We start from the raw sequence: 12,527 nt of genomic DNA, 5'->3' as shown, positions 1-12,527 counted from the left end.
TTTCAGTCTTTCTCCCTCCTTAGATGCATTAATCTGTCCTCCAGCTCTAATGTTAAAAATCTTGGTGTTATTTTTGATCAGGACATGTCTTTTATCCCCCACATTAAAAACGTTACTAGAACCTCCTTCTTCCACCTGCGTAATATCACTAACATTAGAAACATCTGATCTAAAGATGATGCAGAAAAACTGGTCCATGCATTTGTCACGTCTAGACTGGACTATTGCAATGGTTTATTATCTGGGTGTCCAAATACTTCTTTAAAACGTCTTCAGTTGATCCAAAATGCTGCTGCCGGAGTCTTAACTGGAGTTGAGCCCCCAGTATACTCCTGCGTACGTCCGTCCATGCGCACGTACGCAGAGGGTTTAGACTTCATACTCGAGCGTCCACCCTGAGCGGCTGCAGTCGGCTCCACAGACCAGAGGCGTTTACCTTCGAGGTCACCGACTGCTCATTTGCTGACACGCCTACTGGATTGATTGACAGGTCGGAAAAACAAAATAAACGAGTGCTGGCAGCCGCAGCGGCATAGGCGTCGCAACCATTATATGTGAAGGGGACGTGTCCCCCCCCCACACACACACATTAAAAAAACGTTCATTTGGACCCCCCCACTTTTACTATGAAACATTAGTTCAGTCGGCGCAGTTTCTCTTTCTTCATGAACAAATCCATTCCACTTGATTAAAAGTAGAATACTCAAACCACTAAAACTCCACTCCAGGTTTTCCTGGTTACCTCCAACTCTAAACACAGAGCAGAAACTGTGCAGCTGCTGAGTCTCCTGCCTCGGCAGAAAACGTGCACAGGTGGAGGAGATGGAGACCCCTCTGTGTTGCTCACTCGCCAGTTTAGCAGCTTAGTGTGGGCAGTTGTTGACCGGGGGTTGATCATAAACATATATTCTGCTACAAAGTGAAGATTCAACACAATCTGATGCTTCCTCAAATAGAACTTTACTCATTGTCTTTTATAATCCATATGAAAGTTTCTGTTCAGTGCCCTGAGATGATTTTTGTTGGGACTTGGTGTTTTATAAATAAACTGAATTGAATTGATCCCATTGGCCCATACCTGTCCTCTGTTTAGCACCATGATACGGTCGGCGGACAGGACGGTGTGGAGACGATGAGTGATGGTCAGGGTGGTGCAGTCCTGAAACGAAGTCCTGATTGTCTCCTGGATCAGAGCATCTGTCTCTGCATCCATGGCTGCGGTGGCCTCGTCCAGAATTAGCACCTGAGGCCAGATTTCTCCAATCAGAAAAAAGGGGACAGGAAAAACAAAGGACACGGTCTAACCAGGTTGAGTCAGGTCCTCTGGACGGATTCTTCCTTGTTGAAACGTTTCGTCTTTTCCCCAAAAGTCTTCTTCAGTCTGAGGAGCTGCAACAAACTCAGTCTTATAAATAGCTGCTTCTCATAGTGGATCTACCAGTTTGTTGCTGACATCCAGAACCAGCTGCTCACATGCATGTTTGGCATGTTTTGTTTGCAGCTCCTCAGACTGAAGAAGTCTTTTAGATAAAAGACAGAATATTTCAACAAGAAGAATTCATCCAGAGGACCTGACTCAACCTGGTTAGATTCTTCTACCTGGATCATTGAGCTGAAAAAGGACAGGGTGTTTCTCTCTGTACATCTCTCACCTTGCACTGTCTCAGCAGAGCTCTGGCCACACACAGCAGCTGCCTTTCTCCCACCGAGAAGTTCTCTCCGTTTTCCATCACCTCCGAGTCCAACCTCTGAGGCAGCTGGGACACCTGACAGTGAGACAAATTGGACAGATGGACAGTTGGACAAATGGATGGACTGTCAGTAAGTTGGACATGAAACAAAGATGGATCTTTCCTTAGAAAAGGCAGAAAAAGACTGAAAAGGTAGCTAAAAAACAGAAAACAGCTGAATTTAGAATAAATAAACTGAAATAAGCTGAAGGAAGGTGACATTAGCACAGATCAAAACAAAGCTGAACTAGAGCAAAAACTGAAATGAGCAGACAAAAGCTGCAATTAACAAAAAAGTAGCTGAAAAAGCTAAAAAAAAAAAAAAGAGAAAGAAGCTGAAATCAGCAAAAAGAGGCAGAAAGGAACATAAAAAGTTTAAATTATTAGAGAGGAGCAGAAAATAGCAAAAATAAGTGAACGTATCAGAAAAAGGTTAAATTTGCAACAACAACAAAAACTTAAATAGTAGCTAAAAAGCAGAAAAAGTTGAAATTTTCAGGAGAAAAGCTGAAAAAAGCTGAACCAGGAGAAAAGCTGAACTGAGCAGTAAAAGGTTGTAAAGGGTTGGAAGGACGTGGAGAGCTCCACTCTTTTTCAACGAGCAAACATGGCTGGAAATGTTGTTTCATGAAGTAAAAATGGCACAAATAGAAAAAGTCACAGCAGGAATGTCCTGAAGGAGCCGAATGTTTTGAGATATTTGTTGAAATAGCACAAAAATTGTGGAATGAGCTATGTGTCATCTGAATAATGAATAATAATGTTGCTGTATCTAATAACGACTCAGAAACATTCAGACAATAAAAATCTACAGATCTCACCTTGATTCGTTTTCTTTATGACATAAAAGTCTAAGAAATCCTGAAATAGTTTCAAGTTCATTATTAACGAGTTAGAAGTGATGGTATTTGGACTTATTAAACGTCTCAGATTTGAAGATCTTTAACGGTAAATTACAGAAACTTAAAGTTCAGACACCCAGAAATATAAAAGTTTTGTATGGATAATAGCCTCGGTGCTTTCCTGTTCAATAAAAAGCAACTTTTAAAGAATTTTTACTGTCAGAAAACTTTCACATTAACAACATTTGTTAACATTTTTTTTCCTCACTCGCTCTCGAGCAAGACGGATGCGTTTTCTTCCCTTTCCCGTCCTCCTCCTGCGTTTTTGCTGTGTCCTGTGTATCGGAGCGTCTGTGTACACATCTTCCAAATCGTAAATTACTGACATGGATCTGGCCAGCTGGACTTTCAACGCAATTTATAAAAAAAAATTTAAACCAAGCGACAGGGTCCTGGAGAGCCCTCATGCCCCGCTGAGACACACGCAGCTGGGTACGTCATGGATCCGTGGGGAGAGTGGAAATTGATGTGGCTTCCTGTATCGTCTCAGGAGGACGCTGAAGATAATTGGATTTAAGATATCAGGGTTTCTGCTTTTTGGCACTGTCGGGTACTTATGATATCGGCTATTAAGGAAGACATCGGCGGTGGTTTCAGCCATGGCAAAGCTGCCGACCTTATGTGAAGGATCAGTTCGTGCTTCGAGCAGACTCAGCTGATTTACGAGCTCATCTGTAAGATGGAAGTGATTTATGAGAATCGTAGGCCACTTGCAGCTTTGGAACTTGCCAGCATGTTGGGATTGACCTTGGAGGAAGCTAATAAGCACGGACCAGTGGAAAGGCCACAAATCTGGCCATTTTGGATCGAAAGTACCAGCAGAACTCAAGGCTGACGAGAAACAACAGTCTGCCTGCACAAAAACAACTGTGGCTTATCTGAATCTGACGCTCCTGTTCGGCCTTGAAAAAGGCCAACTTATCAAATTTCTCCTGGGATGTGTGTAAAGTAAGAAGGCTCTGCTCTATCTGTCCCCTGTGCAACCCCCCTCCGAGAACTTCTGTGAAGGCTTATCAGAGCTGTACTGGCTGACACCAACATCTTATCAGGACTATGGTGCTATCTGGAAGTGCTTCATGGACAAATCTCACCGTCTTGTTGTCAAATGCACATGTAATGTGTCTATAAAGCTTTAACTTTGAATGTAAAAAGTCAAAGTAAAAAGTGATAAACTTGCCTTTTCAGACAAGTTTTGTCTTGGTTTGCGTCTCTGATCGGGTGTGATTCTGACTCACAGTAAAATAAGGAAGTGGACTTGGTTCAGATGGACTCACACACTCCTTCATGTGGCTCCTCTCCAAAGCGTCCCACATCTTTTCCTCGCTGTACTGGTTGAAAGGATCGAGGTTTGACCTGCAGGCACACAAACGCTGATCTGAGCTGAGGTCCGTTGAGGCTCCGCAGGTAGATGTCCTCTCAGGTGTTCTTACCTGACCGTCCCATTGAACAGCACCGGGTCCTGCGGGATGATGGACAGTTTGCTGCGCAGGTCGGCCAATCCGATGTCACTGATGTCGATGTCATCGATCAGGATGGAGCCTCCGCAGCGCTCAACCAGCCGGAACAAGACCACGCCCAGAGACGACTTTCCTGTGACAGGAAGGATGGAAGTCATCTAACGTATCTTTAAGATATAATTTAGTTTACAGTATAGTTCCTGCAAGTTTTATTGAGCTGATCTGTTCCACAGCAGGGTTTGATCTTAGCTAAATAAACTTCAGATAAAAAACAATTGACACATTAAGTTAATAAAAACTAAATGAAAGTCATCAGTTCAACTGGAAACACAAAACTGGTTATGGTTCTGTGCTTCACCGTCGGTTGGCTGCAGAGCACAGAAGCTTTAATGGAGAACTTTGTTCCTACCTGATCCAGTTCTGCCCACAATCCCAACCTTCTCCTTGGGACGGATGGTACAAGAAACCTTGTTTAGGACCAGAGGGAGGTTCTCCTGGTACTTCATCTCAACATCCCTGAACTCCAGCTCTCCCTTCTGGGGCCAGTCAGGAGGAGGGGAGCGATCTTTAACCCGGGCCGGGGCCTCCTGGGACAGAGACTGAGACATGCACACATGTCAGAACCAGAATCTGGGCTTGCTAAGACCAGCACAGTGATAATATGGCAGTAATTAGAGAAGGAGATGAAACCAAGTCTGACCATTTCCTCTTAGACATGAAGGTTCTGGGTTTGGGTCTTTAACAGACCAGTGCTACCAGCAGGACCAGAGACACTACCAGTACCTGGATGTAGTGATGGATTCTCTCTACAGAGGTGAAGCGGGCTTCGGTCTCAGAGGCCAGGCGAACCGTGAACTGGAACAGGCCTGTTAGCTGACAGACACAAACATTTAAGGTTCTTCTGTAACCCCTTACAGTTCTGGAAATACGAGTAACTCTTCCCGATGACGTTTAGGTCAGAGTTCCTTGGTGTCTTGTCTAATGAGATTACCAGACATGGCCACAGGTTGGTTTGAGTTACCTGCACAGCGTAGGAGATGGCGAGGCCGGCATAGGCAGGGGGGATCTTTCCGTGCATCAGGACCATCATCAGGGCGGTTGTGCTAATCAGAGCCACGCTGATGACATCCAGACGCACCGCCAGCCAACGCATCGCACAGCTGAATAGGTAAAATGGAGCCTGGTTCTGATCCAGCAAAAACTGGTATCTGAAACAACAGCAGACAATGTTCAGGTCGTGGACTCTGGACTTCAGAGTATTGTGGTTGGAACCCTGACCTGTGCAGGAAATCCTGACCCCTGCCATAGGCCTGCAGCGTGGTCAGGCCCTGGATGCTGGAGGTAATGTGGGACATGAAGGGTGACATGGTCATGTTGTCCAGACGCTTCAGCTCCCGAATGAAGACCTTTGAGATGCTGTGGAGCACAGAAAAGAGAACAACCAGAGGAACCACGGCAACGAAGAACCATGGGAAAACCCAGCTGATGACTCCAAGGCAGAAGAAGACCAGGATCACATTCTGAATGAACATCTCTGCCTGGAAGGGCAGACGGGTGTCGACTGGAAGGAGACAGAGAAACTGTGACTCCCTCAGGCATCGAGCAGCTCAGTAGACTGCAGTCTCATAAAGTTACCTTCGTCCATGTCCTTGGAGAAACGGTTGAGGATGTGTCCAGTTGGGGTTGTATCAAAGATCTTCATGGGGCAGCGGATGACCTTATGGAAGAGCTGGTCATGGAGCTTAGAGGATGCTCGCAGGGTGACCTGAGAAGACACAACCTAAGATTCAGCATCCAGAAAACAAAGACCAGTGATGAGGAGGATCACAGGAAGCAAAGTTCTCAGTTGGTGGCAAGATGTTGCAGGGGTACGGCACAAAGTTTGAACAACACAGAGGCTGTCAACATCTTCTGTACGCTAAAATAAATCAATATAACAACTGAGGTAAAAACACATTTAATCAAACTGCATTTTACAACCAACCTCATGTTTAGATTGATCGATAGATACAGACAGACAGACAGATTGATCCATCACAAGGGACAGATTTGAGAGTTTAGAATTAAAATTAAACTATTATCAACTCAATTAAAGAAACAAAACTAAATCAAAACCTTAAAGAAAATCCTGTTGCCTTCATTTAAACTTAAAGAACTTCGTCAACAGAAGAACCATAAAAAGATATGGATGGTCTGAAAGCAGCTACCTAATGTCCCTGCAACATCCTGAACAACAACAAACCCGACCTGTGTGGACCCAAAGACCAGATCTGACCTTAACGAAGGCGATTCCTCTGAGAAGTTTGAAGAGCAGCATGACTCCCATGGAGGTGGCGTAAATGGTGGTGTACTGTTGCATCTTGGGATTGTCCTTCATGCTGATGCTGACAGCTGAGCTGCCCATGGTCACCGTGGTGTTCTGGTCAAGCAGAGCGGAAGGATCGATGACGACTGTGATGATTATGAAGAGAAACTAGGAGGTGCTCAGGTGACTCACCCCACTGCCCTGGTTGATCCAGTAGCTGAGCCACCAGTGGCAGAAGGCGGCACTTCCCACATTTAGAACAAACAGGACCAGGATCAGCAGGCAGGGGGTGGAGCCTCCGCACGCTGTCATGTAAATACGAAACACAGGCCAGGCCACGCCCCTGGGTTGCTGCTCCTCCCCTTCAGTCACATGACAACACAAATGGCAGAACACTGTCAGACTGTGGAGGCTAATTTCTCTGATCAACGTCTGGACAGAGGTGAAGGTTACCATTGTCCTTGATGACTGGCGTGCTCTTCCTCACTGATCCAGGTTTACTATCTGCTGGTTTTCTCTGAGAGCTGCTGTTCTTCCTGCAGGGAATCTGAGGAATAAAGGGACAGACAATTACAGACAGAAGGAAAGACAAATGGACAGAGATGAAACGGTACCTCAAAGTATGGTGGGTCTCCCAGCTGGAAGTGGTTGAACATCGCTGTGTAGTCTCTGTTCAGTTTCATCAGGTTGTCGTGGTTACCCTGCTCCACAATGGCCCCTTCCTTCATCAGGATGATGTCATCACAGTCTGCCAAGTACTGCACACCAACACAAAAGTTATTGCCATGACAACAACCTGTAGCAAAACATTTCTGTATCTGTCCCGATGAGGTTCACCTGCAGCTGGTGGGTGATGAAGACGATGGTCTTGTTGTTAAGATGCTTCTTGATGGCATGATGGAAGATGTGATTTGCCACGTGGGCATCAAGAGCGCTAAGAGGGTCATCCAGGATGTAGACGTCCCTGTCACTATAGAGGGCACGGGCCAAGCTGATTCTCTGCCGCTGCCCGCCGCTCAGGTTGGCCCCGCGCTCCCCAATCTGATCAATGAAAAGCCACCATGAGACCATCACCCCAGCTTCACACGGACTTCTTCAGATGTTTCATAAACGTTAGAACAAGTGTTTTTAGAGCAGCTACAGTTCCTGTCAGGTTTACAATCAACTAAACATTGACAACAGTCCAGGGGCATGGGTCTTGGTGGTGCACAGCCAAATCCAGTACCAACACCCTAGGGACCCTCCATCTGATGACTGGAGGCTTTCCAAACTTCAGTAGTTTACCCATGAACTTATCTCCAGCTATCTAACTGGGACCACCATCATCCATAATTCTTACAAGGGAACGGCCTCCAGACCCACATGGTCTGAGTACTACTGCAGACCACGCACTCTAACCAAGAAAACTGTTGTCAGTCAGTCAGTTTTCCAGCTTGCTGTAAGTAGATACCAACCCAAACACATGGTTTACAGAAAGATACAGGAAATGATGTCACCTCTGTGAGGTCAGTGTTGGGCAGCAGGTTGAGGTCCGGTCTAAGACAGCAAGCACTGAGGACGGACTGATATCTGCCAAGATGGAGAAAAACTAGTTAGTCCAGCTAAGAACCTGTCCTCCTGAAGTGTTTACAACATGTTGCTACCTGTCTTCATGGTACTCCTGTCCAAACAAGATGTTGTCTCTCAGTGTTGCATTCAGGATCCACGCCTGCTGAGCCACATAAGCCAACCTTCCTCTGACTGCCACGGTGCCCTCCAGCATGGTCATCTGTCAATACACCAATCAAAAATCTAAACTATTCACCAACCGTAAGATTTGCAGAAAGTGCAGGTAACCTCACCTGTCCGAGGATGGCTGAGATTAAGGAGGTTTTTCCACTGCCAACACTCCCACAGACACCCAGCAGTTTTCCCTGGACAGAGACATAGAGAGACAGGAGGACAGAGGGGTGGATGGACAGGACAGGGGAAAGAAAAATAGAAAGACAGAGAGAAAGCTGTAAGTTCAGTCAGACTCTGGGGTTCTGTTTTTTGAACTGGATTAGTGGATCTACCTGCTGGATGCTCAGGTCAATACAGTACAAGGTGCAATGAAGGCGCTGAGAGACACGGGGGACAGCCAGAAGAGGGGGACAACTCTCCTCCTCTCCATGTTCTTCCTCAGGACTTGAGACCTGGTCTCTTCCTCCCAGCAAAGAACCGGTCACCTCTTCCTGTTCCTCAACATCCTGAAGGACACCTGTGTCTCTACACCTGGACACAAGAACAAACCAAACAGAACCAAGTTTTTTTTTTTTTTAACAAAACAACTAATTCAGAAAATGTCTGTTCAGATTAGTGACCAAAGATGGAGTTTACTTGTTGCTCTGCCGGTATCTCCCAGTTGCTTGGACACATGGACTGGCCTGAGTGCTTTGTCCAACCCCCTCCCACCCCAGAGTAGCACCTCGCATTTCTACGACAACCTGAGGGTCGCTGGGTGATGCCCGGACACTGGCAACCTCCGGCAACAAGAAGAGACTCTGAGGACAAACATGGACAAGTTAGATCCCGACATCCTGCAACCCACTTTACAACCTGTCCAGCTCTTTATCCATGCTACAAGTGTTCCAGGTGTGTTCCACGTGTCCTGGTTAACATCGCACCTTAAATCTTTCCATGGCCACTGAGCCTTCCGATAGAGACTTCACAGAAAATGGAGTCACTTTCAGAGCAAAGGTCATGGCGTTGAACACCGTCACTACAGTAAAGGCCTGAATTAGGGGAGGAGTCAACAGGTGGGTCAACAGGTAAAGCAATGGCAGCAATATTAAGAGGAAGAAGTGCTTGAATATGTTACCTGAGCGGCTGTCAGGTCATATCCCAGCAACATGTGGGCGGAGAAAGTTACCACGCTGGCAATGACAACAACGATTGCAGCCACGCCCACCGTGATGCTCTGGAAGTAACCTGTGAGCTCCAGTAACCTCCGCTCCTCGCACCGGATCCCTTACAGAAACACAAAACGTCAGTGTGCACCTGCGTTTCCATGGTAACATGCTTGTTTGAGAAACCGGTGTTTCCGTACTTCGGACGTCCTCGGAGAAGGCTTTGACCCAAGCGTACATCTTGATGAACTTGACGTAGCTGAGGATCTCGTTCATTTTCTGCACTCGTCTGTCGGTGACGCCCACACCTTTCCTCCTGAAGTACGCCGTCATTCTGGAGCTGAACATCTGAGAACCAACGCACCGCGATCACTGATCCTGATCAGAAGGCTTACTTTAATCAAACAAAACACTTGAGCTATCCCTTTAAATATACTTAAGAGTAACAGTAAGTCATAATCAAAAGAAGAGATTATTTCAGGTATTTTGAAGGACGTTGCCAGGTGCAGATAGGTACAGGTACTGACCATCGTGGGGTAGAAGAGGATGAAGACAGCAGATCCCAGGAGAGACGTTGGTCCCAGGATGTACAAGTTGTAGGCAACACCGAGCACAGCCAGGAGGGGCCCGCCTGCTAACAAACTGCCCACTGCGGCAGCATCAAACATCCTCTGACCGTCACTGGAACACATGTTCACCAGCTGTGATAAAGAACAGAAACCAAATGAGACTTGTTTATGGACCGGTCTAATCCACAAGACACACACAGAGCAGGGACGAGGAACCAACCTGACCCACGGACTTGTCCTTGACGCTGCGCAGCTGCAGGATCTTCTCGAAGGCTAGGCTGAGGATAGCTCCTCTTAGTCTGCAGCCAGTCCTATAATTCAGGGCCCAGGTCAGAGCCAGAGACCAGGACCGCATCAGCTCCATGGTGAGGAGCCCCAGAACCAGTAGAAGCCCATAGACCAGGTCCGACTCCTCCTCCTGGCTGTAGTCCAAGAGGCGCTTCACCACAAACGCCTGCAGAAGACAAACGGAGCCATTATCCTGGTTTGACTGGTCTCATCTCCAATGTGTGTACTGAGTGAATTCCACATCAACACATTTTCACTGGTTCTAACGTACTGGTCCACTGAATCCAGCGAGCTGAGTGACGGTGAGACAGAGGATGGACAGAAGGAGACGAGACCGACAGAACAACCAAACCGCCGAACACAGGGACGCCTCGCTACCCTTTGACATCCGCTCTTCCTCCCACAGACTCTTCAACCTGACCAACAACAACACACCTGTTCACTTTAGAGACAGCACCAGAAGGTTATTCCTTCCTTCATTAGCCCCTCCCACCTCCTGCTGTTGTCACGGCAACGCTCCCGCGGTGCCACAGGCCAGATGTCCTCCAATAGGAGTTGTCCTTTTCTGCGAGCGCACATGGCCAGAGGAGTCAGCCAATGAAATGTCATGAAGGAGAGAAGCCCTGCGCCGTCCACCGGGTGGTCGCACCTGAGGAGACGCACACCTGAGCCGCGTGTTCTGTTGTAATGAGCTAAGACACAGAACTTCAGCACTGTGAGCACCTGTTGCCAGGTTCTGGTCAGGGACAACGGGGTGGCAAGAATAATCTGTGTGCTGTATGTTGACTTACCTGTTGTCCTGGTCATATTTGTTTGTGTATTTAGCTCCGCCCTTTGCCACCTCTTCACCATGGCAACCAGCTGCTTTGTCCTCACAGAAACCCAGCACAACCTGAGCGAGCGCACACGCCCATACACACACACACACACACACACACACACATTTTTTTGTGTGATTTTCAGGCGTGATGTCATGAGATAGGAGCTCCGCCTCTTCCTTCGCTGATCAGTTTGATCTTGTTTCAGGACAGACAATGATTTTCCTGATTGATCTCCGATCAATAATCTATAATCATAAAGTGGAAACGTGTTTTATTAAAACTAGAGAAACTGTATTTTGATTTGACTTCCGAGTCATGAAGGACTTGGATTAAATTCATTTTAAAGAAAAGAGCAAAACAAAAATAAGTGCTTTTGTCCTACAGCGTCATCTGTGCGCGCGCACACACACACACACATAGAACTGAGCACGTGTGGCATTACGTTCATGCCCCGTGACGCTGTCGCAATCCGCTGCAGCCAATCAGACGCTTCACCATGCACAGTCTTATCCAATGAGCTTCTAGGATTGGTTTAACGTCACCAGGGGGCGGGGCTTCTTATATAAACAGGTGCTGTAGGCTCGGACTATGGCTTTGTTCAGATTTCACCACACGGGCTTTTATTTTGAAATGTGTGGCTATTTCAGTCGATTGGTCTGTTTGTTTATTATTTTGTTTCTACTCGTTTATTGTTTGTTTGTACATTTTAACAGATTGTCATGCGTGTGCAGCTCTGCAGGAGTATCTTATCGCCTGCACTGGTCGTCCCTGATTGGACCCTGGGAGGATCATGTGACCGGCTCACCTGCTGCTCGTTGACCTCTGACCCCGGCGGAGCGGGGATCTGCTGTGAGCTTGACTCTGTCCGTTCAGTCATGTTGGTTCATTCTGGCTCAGACCTCATGAAGCCGTGACCTCTGACCCCCGCACCAGTCTGGAGAAGCTCCTGAAGATGAAACAGGAAGAGTCTGTTCCTCAGAGGAATCATATCGCCCGCTGCCTTCAGACAAACCTGTAGACCTCAGTGTGTGTGTTGGAGAAGACTCGGCTACTACCACTCTGGACTACAGCCCAACAACTGACGTAGGCCGGCTGGGTCTACTGATGTTGATCAGCTGTGAGATGGGTAACAGTTGTAGATGTTTGTCCATTGAATCATTAAATTAAATATTTTGCTGACAGACAAGTAAAACATTAAACATAAAAACTAAAAAGTCCAGAAACAAGTGCAAATACTACACATGGAAAAGTACCACTAACATGTAAAAGTACTATAATGTAGTGTGATTTTTTTTAAAAGTAATTGGTAGTATAGGCCCTCATTAAAACTAAATGACTGTAGTTTAGTTGATCTCAAATGTAATAACAAGATGATCAATGAATGCATGCGACAAACGATTTATTACGATTACAACAAAGATTCATTCAAGAAACCTCCCAATATAAATCATAAAACCATAATGACTTCTGCTCATTCAAAATTTGTCAAATGGCCTATATCTCCTAAAGTGAAAGAAAACCATTTTAAAATAATAAATAAGATCTATCCAGTAGCCATGCTTCTGCACAGAAGATTTAAATTTGAGGT

General features: G+C 46.4%; 2 protein-coding genes across 2 annotated transcripts in view; one reads left to right on the top strand and one right to left on the bottom strand.

Moving 5' to 3' along the window:
• Positions 1 to 11,816, bottom strand: part of LOC119411469 (multidrug resistance-associated protein 5-like) — a 29,104-nt gene extending 17,288 nt beyond the window's left edge. The window contains exons 1-28 of the mRNA XM_037678420.1: positions 11,745 to 11,816; positions 10,910 to 11,010; positions 10,612 to 10,767; positions 10,390 to 10,534; positions 10,051 to 10,284; positions 9,789 to 9,962; positions 9,462 to 9,609; positions 9,234 to 9,382; positions 9,040 to 9,147; positions 8,753 to 8,916; positions 8,449 to 8,647; positions 8,236 to 8,307; positions 8,038 to 8,162; positions 7,891 to 7,963; positions 7,232 to 7,435; positions 7,009 to 7,152; positions 6,848 to 6,941; positions 6,587 to 6,756; positions 6,365 to 6,508; positions 5,725 to 5,854; positions 5,368 to 5,650; positions 5,111 to 5,297; positions 4,873 to 4,962; positions 4,499 to 4,688; positions 4,063 to 4,222; positions 3,907 to 3,985; positions 1,653 to 1,766; positions 1,079 to 1,243 (exon numbers count right to left, since the gene is read on the bottom strand). Coding sequence (XP_037534348.1) covers positions 1,079 to 1,243; positions 1,653 to 1,766; positions 3,907 to 3,985; positions 4,063 to 4,222; positions 4,499 to 4,688; positions 4,873 to 4,962; positions 5,111 to 5,297; positions 5,368 to 5,650; positions 5,725 to 5,854; positions 6,365 to 6,508; positions 6,587 to 6,756; positions 6,848 to 6,941; positions 7,009 to 7,152; positions 7,232 to 7,435; positions 7,891 to 7,963; positions 8,038 to 8,162; positions 8,236 to 8,307; positions 8,449 to 8,647; positions 8,753 to 8,916; positions 9,040 to 9,147; positions 9,234 to 9,382; positions 9,462 to 9,609; positions 9,789 to 9,962; positions 10,051 to 10,284; positions 10,390 to 10,534; positions 10,612 to 10,767; positions 10,910 to 11,010; positions 11,745 to 11,816 — 4,074 coding nt within the window. The remainder of the gene's footprint in view (positions 1 to 1,078; positions 1,244 to 1,652; positions 1,767 to 3,906; positions 3,986 to 4,062; positions 4,223 to 4,498; positions 4,689 to 4,872; positions 4,963 to 5,110; positions 5,298 to 5,367; positions 5,651 to 5,724; positions 5,855 to 6,364; positions 6,509 to 6,586; positions 6,757 to 6,847; positions 6,942 to 7,008; positions 7,153 to 7,231; positions 7,436 to 7,890; positions 7,964 to 8,037; positions 8,163 to 8,235; positions 8,308 to 8,448; positions 8,648 to 8,752; positions 8,917 to 9,039; positions 9,148 to 9,233; positions 9,383 to 9,461; positions 9,610 to 9,788; positions 9,963 to 10,050; positions 10,285 to 10,389; positions 10,535 to 10,611; positions 10,768 to 10,909; positions 11,011 to 11,744) is intronic.
• rnpepl1 (arginyl aminopeptidase like 1) overlaps positions 1 to 12,527 on the top strand; it is a 152,971-nt gene that overhangs the window by 28,840 nt on the left and 111,604 nt on the right. The gene's annotated exons all lie outside the window — the stretch shown is intronic.

The sequence above is a fragment of the Nematolebias whitei genome, chromosome 6, assembly GCF_014905685.2.
Source record: "Nematolebias whitei isolate Nwh7 chromosome 6, NemWhi1, whole genome shotgun sequence".
Classification (NCBI taxonomy): domain Eukaryota; kingdom Metazoa; phylum Chordata; class Actinopteri; order Cyprinodontiformes; family Rivulidae; genus Nematolebias; species Nematolebias whitei.
This window is presented reverse-complemented; position numbering and strand designations above follow the sequence as displayed.